The sequence below is a fragment of the Larimichthys crocea genome, chromosome X (genome assembly GCF_000972845.2).
Source record: "Larimichthys crocea isolate SSNF chromosome X, L_crocea_2.0, whole genome shotgun sequence".
NCBI classification, from domain to species: Eukaryota; Metazoa; Chordata; class Actinopteri; family Sciaenidae; genus Larimichthys; species Larimichthys crocea.
The window spans coordinates 26,724,124-26,744,787 of NC_040020.1; the positions used below are offsets into that span (position 1 = coordinate 26,724,124).

The following is a 20,664-nucleotide window of genomic DNA, read 5'->3' on the forward strand; positions in this document are numbered from 1 at the left end:
TCAGTGCTCGCAGAGGACACACACACACACACACACACACACACACACACAGTGAGAGAGAGTGAGAGAGAGAGTGAAAAAAAAAAAGTGTCGCTTTACCTTCCTATCTGCGGTACAAACGCACAAAGACTGACCTCATGAGAGTTTATGGAGGCTGCACAGGCCTGTGTGTGTTAATGGTTAGAACATGGTAATAATAACACAGTCAGGCTTATAAGGGAGTGATCCAACAGGAATAATCTAGAGCTGAGCCAACATTTGTGTTTCCCTGGCAGCATGTCATGTTGTCATCAAACCTGCTTCAATAGAAATGTCGAGCTATGTATAAATGACGTAAGTTATGGCTTATAGAAAGCTTATATAATTACTGGGCTGTTTGAGGTAGGCCTCACTTGTTTTGTTTTTTCAGGCTATAGCGTTACAAATTGTAGTTGAGGATTGCAAACAAGAAGCCACAGGTAAGTCTGAATTATGTAGTTAATCATATCAAGCTGTTATCAAACTTGCTCCAAGAGAAATGTATAAGTGATGTAAGTTACATCTTATAGAATTACTGGGCTGTTTGAGGTAGGCCTAACTTGCAAAAGAGAAACCTCAGCTAAATCTGCATTTTGCATTCTGCAAAAATAAACATACACGTAAGTTTTCATTATCATATACATATTTATTAATGTGTGGAGAAGAAGTTATTCTTGCCTTACGAGTCAGCGTGAGCTGCTAGTGGCTGTGTGGATGGTAAGCAATATTTTTAGATTAGAAATACAGAAAATCACACACAATGATGCTGTTTTGTGAAATAAACAAGCCTGCAGATATGTACTGTATTGTGAAAGCATTCTCATACCATAATTTTAGGACACATTGAGTATATGTGTGTGTATCTTTATTACTATCAGGTACAGTTTTGTTTATAGTGACTTACTTCCGTGTAAATTTCTGTAGAGACTATAAAAACGGTGAATTATTTTGCTATTTGTTCTCTGTTGTGAAATGTTCAAAGGATAGAATCACTAATTCTCTAACCTACAATTACAGTATTTTGTTTTGGGTAAATGTGTTTCTGTAGTCTACCAATCATTAATCACTGCGATGCATCCACACAGCAAATGTTTCTGCCCGAACACCGCAAGTGTTGATTGTTTCAGTTGCTGACAGAAAGCAGACATGAAAATCCTTGTAATGATCTGAAGGTGCTAAACTCTGATAGGTGTAGATTTATATCAGCACTGGCATGGTGTTGGTTTTGACGCACAACATTTTAAATTAAAACTGACACTTTTGCTGTGAGGTCTTCTGCCCTTTCTTGGCAAGCATGACAGACTGAATAATGCTTTGTCTCTGTAACAAAACTATTTGTTTGAACTTTATTAAGCAAAGCAACTGGACCGTGTCTTGATTTTTGATGGGTTAACTGGGGAATTCTCCCCCTCTGTGTCCATCGCCCTCTTTCTCACTCACACACACCAAGCTGTTAAATTATTTACAGACTGGAAGGCAGTCCTTTATACTCAATGCTAGGTATCCTGTGACCATGGCAGAAAACATGGCCTTTACACATTGATCACATTGTTTTGCCTTTGTTACACTCTCTCGGCCCTTTCTGGTGCGCACGAAGAAGCGAACCAACAGGTTCTTACCTATCCACCTGTCTTTTACTTAATTACAAATGAGAAGTGTCAGTGCAACATCCGACATCTGTAGACTGGTGAAAGCAAAAGCCTTCATGAATTCTTAAAACCTTTAGAAGGTTGTTAGAGATGGTCTGGTGAATTGATATGGAATCAGACACAAACAGATATGACCCCTTCTCCTTCTTCTCATGCACTTTAGGAATGCATTCATTCATATGTAAATCCATCCATCCATCTATTTTCTGTAAGTGCTTATCTTTATCGGGGTCACATGGGGCTGACACATAGGGACAAACAACCATTCACATGCACATTCACACCTACAGGCCATTTAGAGTCACCAGTTAACCTGCATGTCTATGGAGGTAGCTGGAGTACCAGGAGAACATGCAAACTCCAGTGCTAACTGCACTGCCTCATATGTAATCTCACAAATATAAACCGTTATTAGCTCATGCAATAGTATCAACTCTACTGTACAGTATGTGTTCACCAATTCACCTCTGTGGTGTTAATATCATCGAGTAAACAGCAGTATAACATGTACTGCTTTATGTTTATCCTAACAATGAAACCACTGACACATAATTATATCAAAATGACCTTGTTTTCTTAAAAAATTAGATATAAACACCACTTTAAATTACTTTAACAGCAAATAACTAATTGGTGGTTTAAAGCAGCTCCAGTGTTATTCTGTTATTTAACACGTGCATAAAGAGCCCTTTCTTCTGTCAACATTAAAGGTGTACAAATTTAGACAGTTATTGATAGCTGACCTTTCTGAAGCGTTCAACGAGACCACATCTGTGAGTGTGTATGTGTGTGTGCACAAGTGCATGCATGTGTTTGGTCTTTTATCACCAGCTCTTATGTGTAGTATAGACAGCCCTTACTGAATCTTATTGTTGTCAAGTAGGTGCCTTTTTATAGGTGGTATGTTATCCACAGACATACTCTTAGCAATCCATCCTGATGGGGCCGGGGAGGATGATGACGATACATTATGTCTGGTATGCAGCAGTCCATTGGTGGTGCAGGTTCAGACACACTAAGGATGGCGCTTAGGATATTAGAGCACATTATAGAAAAGGGCTGATGCTGTGTCTGCACGGGAGGCACTTGAGTTTTTCCGTTGGAACAAATACTTGCCTTTTTCAATCAATACAGCTCTCTTCATAGCAATGAGAAAAAAAATAAAAAGAGTGTCCACACCTGTTGACCTGAGGGTGGCGCTAATTGTAAAGTGGGGTTCATAGATGTCTTTACCAAATGCAATCCATCCAATAGTTGTTTAGACATGTCAATAATAAACAAAACAATTACCCTCATGGTGGTAAAACTGATAGTAAGTATCAACAAAGTCAGTTAGCCTTCATCCTCTTGGGACCATGAATGTATTTACAAAGTCCAAATAAGTGTTCAATGGTTAGCTATCTCAGCCATCAAAGTGGTGAATCAACCAACCGACAGACCTACATTGCCATCCATAGAGCCATGCCTCCTGGACTGTGTCACTACATATAGTCACAGGAATCCTTACCCACCCCCTCTGAGTGCCAGGAATGAGTTTTAAGCAGAGGTAGCAGAGGTGCCACCCCTGTGCAACATTCATCTAGTGGAGTCAAGTGTTGACGTGAGTGCAATCCAAAAGCTGGCCTTGGATAGAAGATATGCTGAGGCTGACCACCACGGTCAAAAACTCGCTACATTACAGTCCACAAAAAGTTTCTGGAGCTGTGCCAGGCCTTCATCCAAATTCAAATGTGTAATAATGCTTCCCATAATAGTATTTCCTTTTTAGGATGGCAGGCTTATCTTAGAAAGTGTGACATCATTAACCACATGTCATGCTTTTATGGCCAGAGTTACCTATCCCCATCCCCACCATGTCTGCTATTATCTAATGTCGAAGCCCCAACATATACTATCAACACACCCTCACGGCCTCTCTTAGAATAGCCCACAATAAAGGAGAGCAGGCTGGCACATAGATCTTGTGAGAAAATAACTCTTTTATCTAAGCAATGGCACTGTCTCACATCTTTCCACTGTTGCTTTCCAAAGAGATCCACATTTGGAACAGCTGATACTGAGGTGCACTCGTCTGGCCAGTGTTAAAGTAGTACAGTGGTGCTGAATGAATGGATGGCATATGAGTGCATGAGGACATTGTCTGCTGATGACATCATGCCACTTCCACTTACATTTCAGAGTTACTTTGATGTCTAAGAGCTGACCAGGTGAAATGCCTAATCAAATCTGTGAGAACAAGGCTGCTGATGTAGGGTCCTACGTCATCTCTCTGTTTAGCAGTGTCAGAAAGTCTGAGGCGGTCCTTGACATTTTGTGTCAATCGCCACTTTACAAAGACAAAATGCTGAATTCTGTCAATAAACATTCAACCACAAAAATAGAAACTACACTTCATCTCACCCAGCAATAAACCTGACTGGCCTCTGCCTTCCTTCTGTACTATATCAATCAATCAAAACAAAAAAAAAGTCAACAATGCCCAGTGAAAATGCCAGTGTCACTCATAGCTCTTCATTTTCTAAATAAAACTTGACACTGCAGTGTTATGACAGATGTTGGAGAGAAGTTGACCTATAAGAGAACTGAAAAGATGAAGGATACCAGAATATTAAATGACAATAAAGGACACAGAAGGACAGAGACACAAGTTAAGAACCACAGGCTAAATGTTTAGCTTCCACAAGTTGACATTATTTCTCTGCCTGATTAGACATGATTACCTCATGAGAATCATCACTTCAAGGCAATGCATATTATGACTTGAATTAATCCAATAATATTATAATTACAAGTTCAATTCCTGTTAATATCTGTAACATCTATTGTTGACAGAATATCATACTATAAATAAAAAGTGTCTAGAGATGTAATGTGGGCATGAATCTTACTAGTGTGGTTATTTTATTTTCATCATGGATGGATGACAGACTCATTCAACCATTCATCATCATGTGATAAAGAATGTATTAACTTTCTATGTTGTGTTTCAATACGTTAAAGTCTGAATACATATTAACAGTTATTGAAGACTGTTTTTAATACTTCTCAGTTACTGGTAATTCAATAGTGCTGAGGATGTTTGAATGAGTGAGACTGGTGGTGGAGAAAAAAGAGACAAGAGTAAATTTGTTTTCTGTAATATTTGTTGTAGTCATATTTTTCAATATTGTAACAGATCTTAGAGATACATTTGCTGCATTAGCTGGTTCAATAGTCTACAAAGTTGGTGTTAATGCTCTACATTTGGTCTGCCTGAACTGTTTGCATATCCTTTTAAGCTCAACTAATCAATATTTTCTGTTATAACAATGGATCGTATGACTGTGTGTAATGTATAAAAGCTACAGAGCTTTTAAGCCTCTTTTAGGTTACTCATAAAACCCTCTTTCAACACGTAGCTGTTTTCAGCAACAAAGCTCAATTTTTTTGCTCAAAGCAAAAAAGCAGCTAACAGAATACAAACACAGATATCTCTCACATGAGTAGGTGGAGACCAAAACAGAGCTAAAATAAGATAAAATGAATTAAACATTGGATAAAATTATGACTTCACTTGAATGCTAATGCTGCTCTATGACTTCTCTGTGTCTAAACTGGCTAATATAAACCTAATAAAATTATAATTTGTTGGCCATTACAGCTTTAGAAGGCAACGGAACGTGAGATCTGTGTTTTTCCAGTTTTTGTGGATATTTTTCTGCCCTCAAGTCGCAAAAAATCAATTGCTAAACAAATAAAAACAACATGGTCTCGCAGTATTCTATAGCATATGAAAACATGCACGCTATAGCATAGCCAATATACCCTGCATGTAAAATGAACACATACAGACTTTCTTTCAAGTTGCCCAGCTGACATCATCAGTTAAGCTACTTTCAAATTAGTGACAATATTTCATGTTCAGCACATTTGCATGGTGCAGTGTAATGCAGGCCTTGCCGTTTTGTCAGCAGCTGTCAAACTTTCAGAGGCAGCTCACGACAGCAGAGGCTGTGGCTGTATAATGTATAATGAACATGAGTCAAACACCGCAATTACAACAGCAGGCAAAAGAGAGATGCCTTTTGGGATACCAGATTGCCAATTTAATTATTGGCCTTAATTATTGGAAGGATTGCCAACGCATCTCTCGGGATGAACTCAATAACTAATCATTAAAATTCAGTTGGTCCAATATTTTAGTTTTTGACTGAACACTTGCAAAACTAATTACATTCCCACCATCCTCAGCTCTGCTCGGTGTTTGGTGCTAATTAACGAACATTATTTGCCAATACACTAAAGTAAGATATGGTAAATGTTATACTGGCTAAACTGACATTAGAATTTAGCTCATAGCACCACTGTGTATAGTCTCACAGAGCTGTTTTCATGACTCTTTGTTTTGTTTCCACTATGCATTATGTTTGAGTCATTAATAATGAATCATTTCACTACTGGAATCACTGTGATACATACAGTATGATCTGTTAAAACCCTCAATGCGCTTCTCTGCTTTTCCTTATCAGGGCACGAGGCGAAAGTCAGGGCTGCTTATGCTGGTTATGCAACACACCTCTTCATATTTCCCATGTGTGTCTTCCAAACACAATTACTGATAGTCTCTCTGCAACACATTTCTAATATTACTCTGCACTTAATCCACCTCAATACCCTTCACTGATGTTGGTAAGCCAGGCCTCTCCTGTGTGACTGCTAAGTGAACTGATAAGTGGCGTTGAGGCTGGTGAAATATTGCATAGCTGGATGCTGATGCAGTGCGGCTGCCAGAACGCTCACTAGGAGAGCAGGAGGGAACCAACCAACATAGAACTGACAAGATCAACATAAAAGACCGGGAGTAAGAGCTGGTGAAAGGAGAGTCTTTGAAAAAAGAAAACAATGGACTTCTTGGACTACGAGGAAGTGAAACGAGAGTGTGCACAGAGGCAAACAGTATGCAAGTGACGTGACTGAGAGTAGGAGCGTCTCCAAGAGAATGTGATGCCAGTCAACTAGTGGACAAGCCAGCTGGCTCTGGCGGTGTTTTCACATGGTCTTTGAACCTTTCAGGTCCACACTATCAGGTGTTTTGTGAGAAAATACACACATTCTCCGGTTAGAAGAGAAGTGTTTGGGAGTGTGTTGTTCATTTTGTAAATGTAGAGTCTTGACAGTGTATTCAGAAAATCAGGGTTTTAGCATCTAGCAGTGTCTTATATGATTATTATGTTTTGTTATTTATCTTTTTATTGTTTTTATCTTTTCACACTTAACATCATTCTTTTTTAAAAAATCGAATCTTTGGAGCTTCTCGAAAAAATAAGCCTTTGTTACATAAAGTATTGCAGTGAATTGGTGGTGCATGTGTTGGTGTTCTTTAATCATATTCTTCTCATGTATAATTTTATACAGTTGACATTTTTTAAAAATAATTCTGACAACTGACTTCTATTGGACGAGTTTAGAAAGACCCACTAAGCATGATTCACAAATTAAACAAGTATCAGCTATAGCACTAAATTCAACTGAATTTATGCTTCATAGCCAACAATAATGTTTTAATGCATAATTAAGTAGTAAAAAAAATATACTCTGTAACCAGCTTCCACACACAGCACAACCAACTTATGACGACGCCAAACAAGCCAAAACACAAGCAAGCATGCAAGAGTAATATTGTGATCAGTATTCTGGTGGATAACTGGTTATCTTGGAGAGAACACAGAGAGTCCAAGCAGTTTTGGACAAGCTGTGGGCTTCGCGTGTGACACGCTCATATGTTAGCACTCCTGGGTGTGTTCTTAGCTGCATTTATCCATTGACCATTATTTTGTGTTCAGAAGCATACTCCATCCTTGAAGTAGATGGAGTTGTTCTAAAACCAGCCAGTAGAGGGCAACACAGGGACCATCTCAATTGATCTATTCATCCATTTTTATCATTTTTTTCTTTCTTTTACAATTTGTGTTGTTGCATATCATGCATTGAGAAAAAAACAACAACATACACACTGGACATCTTGTTTTTAAAGTACAGCAGGACTCCCACACTTGTGTATACGGTTACAAATGCTAAATATAATTCAGCCATCAATCAGTCCAAAAATGTTTGTCAAATTTCATAAATATGTTTTGTAAATTAAAATGTTAATTTCAAAATCATGGTGGAACTAATAGCTTCAAACTTTGCCACGTAGGGAACTACAAACATGTTTAAACATATTTCTTTGTCTTCACTGATTCAACATTTACTCTGTCTAGATTGAACAACAGGTTTGTAATTAACAGCAGCAAGTATTTACCCATCTCTGCACACTCCAATTGTCACATTATCACATAGTAATTATTATGATGTCCCATATCAAGCTGTAAAGGGAAACAAACTGGGTTGCTGCAGAGTTGGCACAATTAGTACCATTACCAACTCTTTCCATCATCTCCTGCTAATGAGTGTGTCAGTGGAAAGTATTTATGAAACAAAAAAAGAAAGATCTGCTTCTCAATTCTATCCTTGGTTTACTGGTAAAGCTGTAAATCCTCTTCATAGATTTCCAGCTTCTTCTCAGGCTTGTAATTAAGTAATGGCTCGATTAATCCTATCAAACCTGCATTGCCAGAGGAGAGAGAAGGGACATTCATTACGTGCCAATGGGAGATTAATACAAATCAAACATACAATAGTAGTGGTGCACATGATGGTGAAAATAATGGCACCAGTTTAAAAACTTCAATAAATGAATAAACAATATGTCTCAATCCTCTGTGGCCCTGAAGGTATTCAGAGAAAGAACAGGAGAATTATTTAAAAGTTGAGGGAAGAAAGAAGCTCCAGTGAAAATAATACTGTTTACTTTTTCCAGGATGAGCTGCAGAGAAAATTACTGCTAATGAATTTGGGCTATCACAGTCCTTGCACAGTCAGGTCAAGCACATATATTTCACGGGAAATGGGAATAATGGTAATGTACAGTAACAAATTGTTTTGCTGCCTTTAGGGCAAAGAAATCTGTCCAGACTGAGACTTTGTTAGGATGAGGAATGTGACCCCTGAATCTCCCTCTTCCTTCTTTGGTAAAACCGCTGCTCCGCTACATCAAAAGAGACCTAAATCGCTAAATCAGTTTTGACCACATGACCCAGAGAAATATTTGTGTATTTAGCCAAAGGGGGATGAACTTTTTAAAGAGGAGGGGGAAAAAATGTCATGAGTGTTTATGTATTTTTTTTTTTTTCCTGCTAAAATTTGCTGAGACTCGCATCCTATTAAAACAGTAGAGCTTATGCTTTATTTCCTTTGGTCACATCTACTTTTTTGGTTCGGTTCTTTGTTTGTTATGTTGGATAATGATGATATTATACCAGTGCATACAAATCATGCAGCCAGTAGCAATATAAATAACATAAGCTATCCACAACATCATGACACCCATGAATGAGAATGATAAGATGTTCCGTACTTGACTTTGACAATTCTGCTGGTATAAAGTTCGTCTGATATCCTGTTTGTATTATGAAAGGAATCGTTACACCTCAAGCATTTCCTGAAGCCATATGGCCTTTAAATCAGGAAGACATTAAGTCCCATCTGCTAACTCTCACTGACAGTCTGGTTTGTTGGCACTGCCAGACTATTGTAGCCAAAGCTTAAGGTGCTGGCATAAGGCTCTGCCTGCCAGTCTGGTGTTAGAAAGGTGTAATCTCCCACTGAAAAGGCCACTTGTCTTGCAGCTTTTAGCACATGGTCAAAGCCGCTCAGTGTCAACTCATCACACAAAATGTCCCTGCAAAACCACGGGACAAAGCTCAAGGCAAATTTCACTAGATTTCATCACACAGCCCCTTGAGTAGGACGTGAGAAGCTAAAATTCAGTTGAACAAATGTTTATTGTATTATGCTCACTACTCTCATCAGCATCATTTTCAGCAGGCAGCTGTCAATAAAAAAAAAACTCTGATAAACCCAGAGTACGTGACCTGCTCAGCACCAAACAGCAGACAGACAAAAATAGCGACTAGCTGAGAGGGTGAATGTCATGCCACAGATATGACTCAAATTGAAGGCTGATGATACTCTGTATCTTCTGGATGTGTAAATAGTCAATATATTATCAATATTATAATAACTTTATAATATGACACAATGTTGTGTTTAGAGCTTTTTGTGGCTGCCCTGAAGTGGTGGGAAAATTGTCCATATACATACATTATATCAGCTATAGATCGGAATGAAGAAGAAGTCACAGCTTCAAGATTTTGTTGCTTCTGTCTGTTTCATATCATTGTTAAATGTTATTTTTAATTATTACTAAATTATAATTATTGGCTACACAATGTGTTTAATTGTTTAATTGAAGATGTATTCTGTAGTATAACATAATTAACTTGTAGCGGTAATAAGGTTTTCACTGTATTTGACACATGCTACCCACACACTGAATTGTCTCTCCTTGCATTTTACAGAGCCGCACTGCAGAGAGTTAACAGTCCAGTAGTAGATCCATGCTGCTGATTCCAGTTCAGTATTGATGTCCTGTCACCCCTGGGGACCACTTATAGTGAGAAGAGACCTGAGTCAGCTCTTAGTGAGCACTAGCCAATGATGAGAAGCACATACTATCAGCTAATGCTCAAATAAAAAAATAAAAAAATAAAAAAATAAGCCACAATGAATGTCGATAATTGCGCAACAGTTGCATCTGTATGTTTCCACTAAAATTATATTATTATGTTCAATCATGTAAGAAGTTTGTCCTATCTGTCATGTGGTTTTTACTAATCACAATTAGAAATAAAAGCTTACACAATTCTTTAGGACGCTACATCTGTCTGCAGTGAAATGACTGCTCAATCTCCTGTGTCTAACACAACTGTCGTCTTTTGTGCAGTGTGGCACATGGTGGAGTCATCCATGTAATGTGTATGCCCATGCCCTTAATAAAAGCTACAATCTGCGATTAAGACGTCCTGTTCTGTATTCTCTCCAGCATGTGATTAAAAATCAAAATGCACATATATTACTAGGGAACCATTTGCCCCTCCCTTCCTCTGAGGTGTAATAACCAGTGTGATCTTGAACAAGCTGTGTGTCACTGGCTGACACCAGTAGCAGAGCTGGGCGTCTGACCTCCAAACATCATTGGTCAGCAAACTGGGGAGGGGGTAGACATACAGTACTGCAGTGTCTTTTTTTCTGCAGAGGTCAGAGAGAACATGCTACAACATAGCTGCTACTGCCCCGTGCTTCATCTCTCCATCTTAAATCTCTTCATCTCACTTGCTATATTTTCTCCACTGATAATGCAGTCACTGTGTGAGTTATTGTACAGGATTACATAACATGTATAGCACCATTTATAGCAGTGAAGAGCCAAGAGGGTAAACTCACCTTTTGTTTCGAGGCATTCCAGCACTCCAGAGATTCAATCTGCAAATGAGGGAGAGGAGATTTACCCAAGCTGATGAAGAATGTGGCAAGCACACTCGTATTGATGGAGGCGCTTCCTCCTCCTCCCCCCCACAGTTATCCCTTTTGCATGAGTGCATTCAATCACACGTACGTATGACACGCACTAGCCACTCTTGGGCTAAGGGAAACATGTGCAGCAATGCCTGTCATTCAGTCCCCAGCACAGCAGGGGTGTTTCTCTTTACTTTAATCCTTCATTCCAGTGCCAAGTTGGTTCACTTAAGAGAATCCGATGTGCACCTAATTCCTTTCAGCTTTCATGTCTCTGTTTGCTTCCAACCCCTCCTGAGCTGTTGACAGTGCACTTCATGATTTAGCCAGCATTAAAGCAGGAGCGAGCTGCAACGATTCCCTGCTGCATCATTCGCTGTGGTTCTCATCACGGCCCTTTCTGTCTACATGCACCTTCTGCTCTCTGTTTTTGTTTTCTAGCTTTGTTTACTGCAGGGATACCTTGGAATTGTATCTCTTTTTTTAATTATAACATTAACTACTATGGATCACCACCACAGTGCAGACCATGCTAGATCTCACCACTTTTTTACAGGTCTCCAGCAATCCAACCATTGGCACAAAGCCCTGTAAGCTCCCTCGGCTTAGCACCAGGCTAAACCAATCGGGTGGCCTCAGGTCTATCCCAGGAAGAACCTGCTCTATTAATATTTAGGATGAAGAGGAAAAGAGGGAATAGAAAGATATATGTATGTCTGTCTGACTTTGGAGGATGAGGGGGGAGTTTGTTGCAGATTTTCTTTGGACAATGTAATGTTTCCTGCTTTGCATATTGTGGAATTACCAGCATGAAAGGTCACAGGGACAAGGTCCTCCCTCCATAAATTTCCACACAATCAATCTAGCAAAGAGAGTATCCACAGAAGCTGGAAAACAGCTATGTCAGTTATGTCAGCTATCTACAGCTTGTTACCCCCTTTTAGTCAGATAGACACATGCAAGAATAGACGAGAGTGAAGGTTAGAGGTATTGTTGGTGGTTTTAGTTTAGTTAGCATTATGTAATGAATGGTGCTGTGAGGCCTTATGGAGGAACAGTGCTTTAAAAATTTCAACCTCATGGTAGCACAATCAGATGATCATTACTTCTTGGGATCTTGAATATCTGTTACAAGTTTACTGAATAATTGTCAGCACATATCCAATTGAACCTGAGAGATCAGCAATGTCATTAGAACTCATGCTCTGGTGAACAAGAACCTCGACCAGCCTAAAATGGCTAGAAAGTGTTTTTTCACAAATGTAAAGATAGAGTTTCCCTGCATGCAGTGTCTGACACAGCCTGATAAATCATTTATTTCAGCAGCGCTTTGACACAGTGAAGCTTTGAACAATGTTGGTTTGGATTAATGGCATACTTGGGAACGATGGGACGTGTGCTGTGTTGTACCACAGCTGATGTCAAAAGCTAATTGACACACCATGGTTAAAAGTGGTTGCTGATATGATATGATTAATAATTTGAAATGACACAGTTGGTACTCCAGTGCTCAGTGAGTGAACTGTCAACAGGATATTAAATTATCAAAAAATTATCACAATTATCAAAAGAGGAAGTATTTCCATTTGAAGTGGAATGAAATTCTTTTGAACCGAAAAGACTTACATTGAAGGATAATCATCAATCCATTATATTAATGGTGAAATGACATATCACTTACTCATAATCAATAAAAATACAGGCAAGATTTGTTGATCTGCTGAGGTTAAAATTCATGACTCATTTAGCACCATCAGCAGCTCATTTCTGCTTTTATTGCTGACCTTTCCAAATAGGTTTGGCTGCGTGGTTATCTTCAGATTTATTGGTGTGGACTGTCTCAGAAATGCACTCACGTGCAGCTTAAAACTGTAAAGGTATATACTATTCTATAAATCGCCTCACTCCATTTATACTAATAATGCACATTTGGGGGAAATGCATTTCCAACATATTTCTAAAATAATTGACTCGTCACTTTAAATGAAAAAAAAAATGTTACTAATAAAAGACTGATTTTATCTATCTATCTATCTATCTATCTATCTATCTATCTATCTATCTTTCTTTCTTTCTTTCTTTCTTTCTTTCTTTCTTTCTTTCTTACATACAATAAAAAGAACCAAGAATCATTCTGTGACTGAAAGTGACTATGGGGGATGTTGACTGACTCAATAACAGTATTTTACTGCCCTCTACTGGCTGTTTCGAAGTAATTCCATTAGTTTAAGTTTCACTTCTCTGATATTTTGAATGAGGGCATGCCGAGTTATGTAACACAACTACAAAGAAATAAGTATATGACTAAAAATATTCTCTCATGTCTACTTAAAAGAGAATCCAAAGGAGTAGGTAAGTCCCATCCCTGCCTCAGAAAGACCTGAGCTCTAAAGACTTCTTGAATTCTCTTACTTCTGCATTTGGACAAAGTTGTTTAGGGAACCACAAGCCACAGGTGAGTGAATCACTTTCATCTGCAAGGGGAAGAATGTGACATTCGAGGTTTTGGGCAGGGCAATGCTTCCTGGGACTATAATAAGTGTGTGTATCATATGTCAGTGTTACCCAATAGTTGTACTTTGGACTATACAAATAAAGTGATAGCAAAATTGTACCTGCCTGATTATTTGACCCTGAGATAGCTGTTGTAGCGTTGTATTCTAATAACCTTATGCAAATTCAAGTCATTGCAACTTAGAGGCAGACACATTGATTCTATCTGAATTCAATCTAAAGTAATATGTCTTTAAATATATAACAATTGATTGAGTGAATTGGAGTACCGGGTATCTTCTTCTTTCAGATTATTTCAGACTGGACCAACCCCTCTTAAACAAAGGGTGCTGAGTCATGTGGTGAAGACATGTTTGTTCTTGTTACCAGTCAACAGCTGAACCACAAAGAAGGTCAGGAGTCAAGCTCCGTTTCCAGAGTATTAACGGCTCTTTACAGCAATCAAACAAAACTATTTACACATTCAAAGTATACATTATATATATTTAGAGTTTTGACCTATTTTGCTGCGCTTTGTTGTCTTTTAGCTGCAAGTATTGTGTTCCTGGGATTGTATGAAAATACCCTGAAAGCAGCTTATATATTTTTTTTATTCATACACGACCTTCTTGATCTGATTCTGATTATGAAAATTGCAGGTAGCTTTTCACAGTAAATGTCTACTCGTAAATTTACGGTAATTCCACGCAGAGTTTAATGTTTTTGTTTTTTTTCCAACAGGAAATCGTCTATTTTTTGTTTACATCGTTGATGTTTAAAGCGACAAACATAATAACACAATGCCTTGCTCTGCCATCTGGTTATTAAAACACATTGACGGGCAGCGCATGCCTGCTGATGTCAACATGCGCTTATTTAACACGTTTTACGGTAAAGACCCAGTTTGTTTGTGCTTACACGCCCCACTCTGTTTGTGTATAAATGTGTTTAGTATTTAGTTTAGTTAGTTTTTATAACATGTGAGTATGAACATTACTCAAATGTCCCAATACTTCCGCTTAATATCATGCAAGAAACTTTGCAGTGAATCTAGACACGGATGTGATATGAAGTGAAACCGGAGCTGTCCGAGTTTCGTTTCCTTATTTCCTCGCTTTGTTTTTTGTCTGTTAAAGCCCCCCACGGAGGCGCCTGTCTGCCTTTTGAGGAACACAGACTGTGGTGCTGGAGGTGGTTAATCCCCTGTTGGAAGTCTATGAAGTCTAGATGCAACAGATGATATGCAAAGACTAAATCTGGTAAGAACTCCTTAGGTCTTATATGCAAAATAGCCAGACTTAATGTGAAATGTCAAGATTACACTTTCTGCTATATATAGACTCAGTTCACCTCAGCTTTACAAACTTCCTCACTGATATGAGGGGAGGAATTCACCTAATATCATGACTGATAGTGAATTTTTGAGCTGGAATGAAAATAGATCTTTCCCATGTGGATTGTGCACAGGTATGACTAGGACCCAGAAGGCTGATTTTTAAGAAAACATAAGCTTTTAACATGTTAAATGATTTTGCACATACATTGTCAACCACTACTCTGCTGCTTGCCGTAAGTATTATAAATCGCAGTCTACTCAGCTGGATAAACTTTGCAGTGATGCACATTTCTGCAACAGTTTCCATATTGTGCATCTTGAATAAGATATACCCTAACACAGATATGTCTGCAATAGGTCAATATTGTTACCGATAAATTGGGCACACTCTGCTTTATAGTGTCTTTGGGCTCATTTTTTGGTTTTGCAGCCCAAAACTTAACTGTTTGATTTTCTCTGCTCATTACCCTCTTTTGCACATGGTTGGTCTTCAGCAAAAAAAGATCTCATAAACCCATTTTATGTTAACTGGCAAGCATGAAGCAGAAAACAGACATGGCTAGGAACTAGGTGATGAAGATAGTAGAGCATCCATAAACACAAAAACAAAATCTCACTTTAAACAGGCAACTGTTTGCTCACATGTTTACCTCTCTCCTTCTCTATTTCTCTTTCTTTTTTTAAAAGGTTGTTCCAGCAATGTGTGTCCTTCGCCCCCTCCTCCTGTCAGTGGTGATTATCATATGCTACTTTGTGACGGGACCGTACAATTGCGTGGCTGCCGTGAAGAAGACCTCCTGCCACGTACAAGATGGCAGAGCTGACTGCCGCCACCTCAGCCTCAGTGAGATCCCTCAAAACCTTCCCAGGAACCTCACCAGCCTGGACATGTCTCACAACAGATTAAGGGGGGTTCCCCCTGTGTCACTAACCCCATACCCAGGCCTCATCCACCTTGATGTCAGTTACAACAGTATCACCAAGGTGGACGGGGGTTTGTGCCAGACTCTTCCTCTGCTGCAGACACTGAACATGGAACACAATGAAATATTTGTTCTGAAGAAGGAGGATGTGAGCCATTGCACTAAACTAACCCGGTTGATTATGGCCAGCAATAGACTAAAGCTACAAGGAGAGCCCTTCTCTGCACTACAGGTACAGATATCAGTACACTGATCTGTCTTTGGGAGAAAAATTAATTAAAAAACCTTATGAGTAAAGGTGCAACAATCGTGGTGATGAAATAATGATAGTGAAGTCGTTTCTTTTTTAGAAAGGAAAAAAAAAAGATTTGCCAAGGTAAGCTAAGCTCCAGCTCCATATTTATTGTACAGACATGAGAGTTATGTAGATCTGATTCTCATCTAAATCTCTTCAAGGAAGTGAATGAGCATATTTATCGAAATCCAAGTAAATGCAGCAACATGCAGCATCAAAATACAAGTACTGAAATCAGCTAAATAAAATCAATCAATCAATCAAAATCAATACCTAAGGCCAATATTGCAGCTAAAGTAAAGCTAAAGTAGCTGAAGTATTGAAAGCAAAGCTATACTAAAGCAGTCATTTCATTTTCTTTTAAATGAATATAGTGTAGGCGGTGCAGGCCAACAGGTGAGTTGCTCATGCTGTCTCTCTATCAGTGTGCAGGAGATGTGTAAATCTGTACTGTAGATCTATATGTCTTACATCTTTTGGCCAGAAGATGTCACTATACTACAATAAGAAACAAATGTCACTCATGTAGAACATTTACTACCCACATACATTTTATATCTGTATTTGATATTAACTCAAAATACTTACTCACTTTGCTTATTGACACTGCACATGGTATAATATAATGCCAAATTATTATTTTTTTATTGTGGTTGTAGCATTAATATGTTGTTATTTGTATATTGTATATTTGTATATAGGAGAATTGGCACTATACATATTTTAAATGAAATGTTATGATTAAATATAGATTTTTTTTTTTAAAGTATGTGGGCACTAAATATTATTTATGACTGCAGCTTGTTTCTTACTATATAGTGACATCTTCTGGCAAAAGTCATTAAGTCACAGTACTTTTCTTTCCTTAGCTGACCCCACAGGGGCTCTGTACAAATAAGCTTTGGAGTATGGCATTAAGAACTCTATACACCAAAAGTAGGAACCATATCACTGCTAGGGGTTAAGTTGTGTGATATGTTTGTCATACATGACATTAAATAATACGTTATTTTTGTTTTTTTCTTTCATAATTCACAGAGCTTGAAATTTCTTGATGTTTCCATAAACAAACTAAAATCAGCCAAGCTCGGCACTCAACCTCAGTTGCCCAACCTGGTGAACCTCAATCTGGCATCCAATGACTTCACCACTCTGAAGAAAGATGACTTTTCGTTCCTTAACCATTCGACCAATCTACAAGTCCTCAACCTGTCATCGGTGCCTCTAAAAATAGTAAGAAACTTACTAAGAAATAGGAAATGAATGGTGTTGTCAAAATTGAAACTTCAGTCGAAAGCAGCATTATTGTAGCACCTTACTTTCAGTTGTCTGTTTTGTTTCCCTTTTTTCTCACTGCAAGACCTTTTTTATTGTTTTGTTACAGTTGGAGCCTGGTTGCTTTAAGCCCATTTCAAGACTACATACTTTAATCATGGATAAGAGCAACATGGGCACCCTGGTTATCGCTAAACTCTGCAAAGAGTTGTCAGGGACAGCCATTGATGCCCTGTCTCTTCGGAACATGAATCTTGTCACCCTCGCAAACACAACCTTTGCAGGGCTACAGAATACATCTCTATCCTTTCTGGATCTGTCCCATAATGACATGGTTAAAATTGAAGAAGGTTCATTTCAGTGGTTGACCAGACTTCAGACTCTGATTTTGGAGGACAATAAAATCAAGCATCTGACCAAGGACACATTTCAGGGCCTCAAAAGTTTGAAAAAACTCCAACTGACAAAAGCTGTGGGGAAAAGTCATACCTCTGCTAAAATTGATGATTTCTCCTTTCAACCATTAAGTGCCCTGGAGAGTTTGATATTACAGAACAGTAGAGTTCAGGATATCACAAAACACACATTTACAGGTTTGACAAGTCTTAAAGAACTTGATGTGAGCTGGAGTACCGCACTCAAAAACATCAACAACGAGACCTTAGCTTCACTAGCAGGATCACCCCTCAGAACGCTTAATTTGACAGGAACAGCTATAGCACAAATTAATCCTGGGGCCTTCTCCGTTTTCAGAAACCTCACTACTCTTTTTCTAAATCACAACTTCATCAGCCAAATCTTCACTGGCAAAGAATTTGAGGGACTGGACCAAGTTCAAGAGCTTTACATGGGCAATAACTACATGAAAGTCAATCTGAGCTCTACATCCTTTGTTAATGTGCCCAATCTTAGGGTCCTGACTTTAGAAAAAAGCCTTACAGTCAAAGCTTTGGACTTGCATCCATCTCCATTCAAACCCCTGCCCAACCTCACCATCCTGGATCTCAGCAACAACAACATTGCTAACATCAGAGAGGATTTGTTGGAGGGGCTTGTGAACCTGAAGGTGCTGAAGCTCCAACACAATAACTTAGCCCGTTTGTGGAAGAATGCCAACCTAGGTGGTCCAGTGTTGTTTCTCAAAGGAGCACCAAACTTGAAAACCTTACTGATGGACAGTAACGGACTGGATGAAATCCCAGCAGGGGGTCTGAGAGGGCTGCATGACCTCCGTGAACTAAGCCTGGGTTCCAATCTTCTCAATAATCTCAAGGACTCAGTGTTTGATGATCTGAACTCACTGGAGGTTTTATTTTTAGAGAAGAATACGATCACAGCTGTGAGGCCCGAAGTGTTCAAAACTCCCATGAGCAACCTTAGCCTGCTCATCATGGGCAAAAATCCATTTGATTGCACATGTGAGAGCATCCTTTGGTTTGTAACATGGTTGAATAACACAAATATGACCAATGTGCCAGGTCTCAGGGAACAGTATATGTGCAACACTCCGCTAGCTTACTTTAACCACTCCATCATGGATTTTGACGGCCTCTCGTGCAAAGATATGACCCCATTTCAGGCTCTTTACATACTGAGCAGCACAGCTGTTATCATGCTTATTGTTACCGCACTTCTGGTACGGTTCCATGGCTGGAGGATTCAGTTTTATTGTAACATACTGATCAATCGCACATTAGGATTTAGTGACGCCAAAGCTGAAGAGGGTAGGCTATTTAAGTATGATGCTTACGTCATACATGCAGAGGAAGATGCCATTTGGGTGGAGAGAAGTATGACCCCCTTAGAGAAATCTGAAAATTGCAAGTTTTGTTTGGAGGATCGAGATTCAGTCGCTGGCATGTCACAGCTTGAATCCATTGTGGATAATATGAGGAGGTCTCGAAAGATCTTGTTTGTCATCACTGAAAGTCTTCTCAGAGATCCCTGGTGTAGACGGTAAATCATTCACTGCTTGATTTCTATATTATTTTGTAATATATCAATTATCAGGTTAAAGATTAAATCAAAATATGTCATTCAGAATTTTGTGATGTGTAGTATATTATGTCTGACTTACATTGGTATTGGTATTATTTAAACTTGTGATGAATTGAGTTCTCAAAGGTGTTTCTCTCTCCTCCTACCCATCCAGATTTACAGCCCATCATGCACTTCACCAGGTCATTGAAGCTAGCAGGGACTCTGTGGTTCTGGTTTTCCTGCAGGATGTTCACGACTACAAGTTATCCCGTTCACTCTTCCTACGCAGGGGCATGTTACGTCCATGCTGCATCCTGGACTGGCCTATTCACAAGGAGAGGATACCGGCCTTTCGCCAGAAGCTCCTCATAGCACTTGGCATGACTAATCGATTGCAGGAGTGATTATATTCCATTGGAATTAATAGGAAGTGTAACAATAATTACCGATGTGTGTTCAATTACTGCTAATTGCTACCAATTGCAGATTGTTTTCTACCTTCTGTCTGAATATTGTGCTTATATAGTTACAGTAAATTGTTCAAGTCATTTTGTATTTTCATTGCATTGCAGCTTTGCATCAATTATAGGAAGTTTTTACTTGCCACCGTCGCCAAGTGCTTACTCATGGTGGAATTGTTGCGTCTCTTTATATTATTATTATAAAGAGTATGTTTTTTGTGTGTATTTTTTGCATATTTGTTATTTGCTTGTTCAAGTACTTTAAATCATAACAGAAATCAATGTGTTCTCCAATGTTTTAAACTCCAGCGGTACAGTTTTTGATAAGCCTTGTTTAGTCATTTACTGTATGTAATATTAAGTATAATATAGCTAAGAGAAAAGCACAAAAAACAGTCTGGTTAAGTGATGGCATAAATAATTTAAGTCTTCATTTACTCATCAATTGTCTTTATGCAGTAATTCCTCTCTTTCTACATACAAAATCTCAAAATAAAACATTTCAAGCTTTTCTTCCCCAATAGTATGTTATATCTTCTTGAGTTGTGGCTATAAACATACAAAGATAAAAAAATGTCCATAAGGACATAAAATAGTTGTATATCAATGTTTATTTGTACAGTTTTTGTTAAAAAGCATGTAAGAAAATGGTTGGCAGTGACTGATACCAGTGTAGTGGCACCATTTATTTATTTATTTATTTACTAGTTAATTATCAGTTAGGTGTTTCAAAACGAATAGACACAAATTCTACAATTTATAAAGCTTTTCATTACATTCTCAAATGCTATAAATG

General features: G+C 38.5%; 1 protein-coding gene across 7 annotated transcripts; it reads left to right on the forward strand.

The window, feature by feature from the left end:
- The first annotated feature begins 13,358 nt into the window (after positions 1-13,358).
- tlr3 (toll-like receptor 3) lies at positions 13,359-20,389 on the forward strand. 7 transcript variants are annotated; one of them, XM_019274877.2, is made up of 7 exons: positions 13,359-13,560; positions 13,909-14,011; positions 14,735-14,857; positions 15,622-16,089; positions 17,191-17,385; positions 17,537-19,383; positions 19,580-20,389. In XM_019274877.2, the coding sequence occupies exons 3-7, from the start codon at positions 14,840-14,842 to the stop codon at positions 19,809-19,811; spliced, it is 2,760 nt and encodes a 919-aa protein (XP_019130422.2). In that variant the 5' UTR covers positions 13,359-13,560; positions 13,909-14,011; positions 14,735-14,839; the 3' UTR covers positions 19,812-20,389.
- The last annotated feature ends 275 nt before the right edge of the window (positions 20,390-20,664 follow it).

Coding starts and splice junctions, on each gene's coding strand:
- tlr3 (XM_019274877.2), top strand. Junction 16,090..17,190: donor AGCCCTTCTCTGCACTACAG/GTACAGATATCA, acceptor CATAATTCACAG/AGCTTGAAATTTCTTGATGT. Junction 19,384..19,579: donor AGAGATCCCTGGTGTAGACG/GTAAATCATTCA, acceptor CTACCCATCCAG/ATTTACAGCCCATCATGCAC.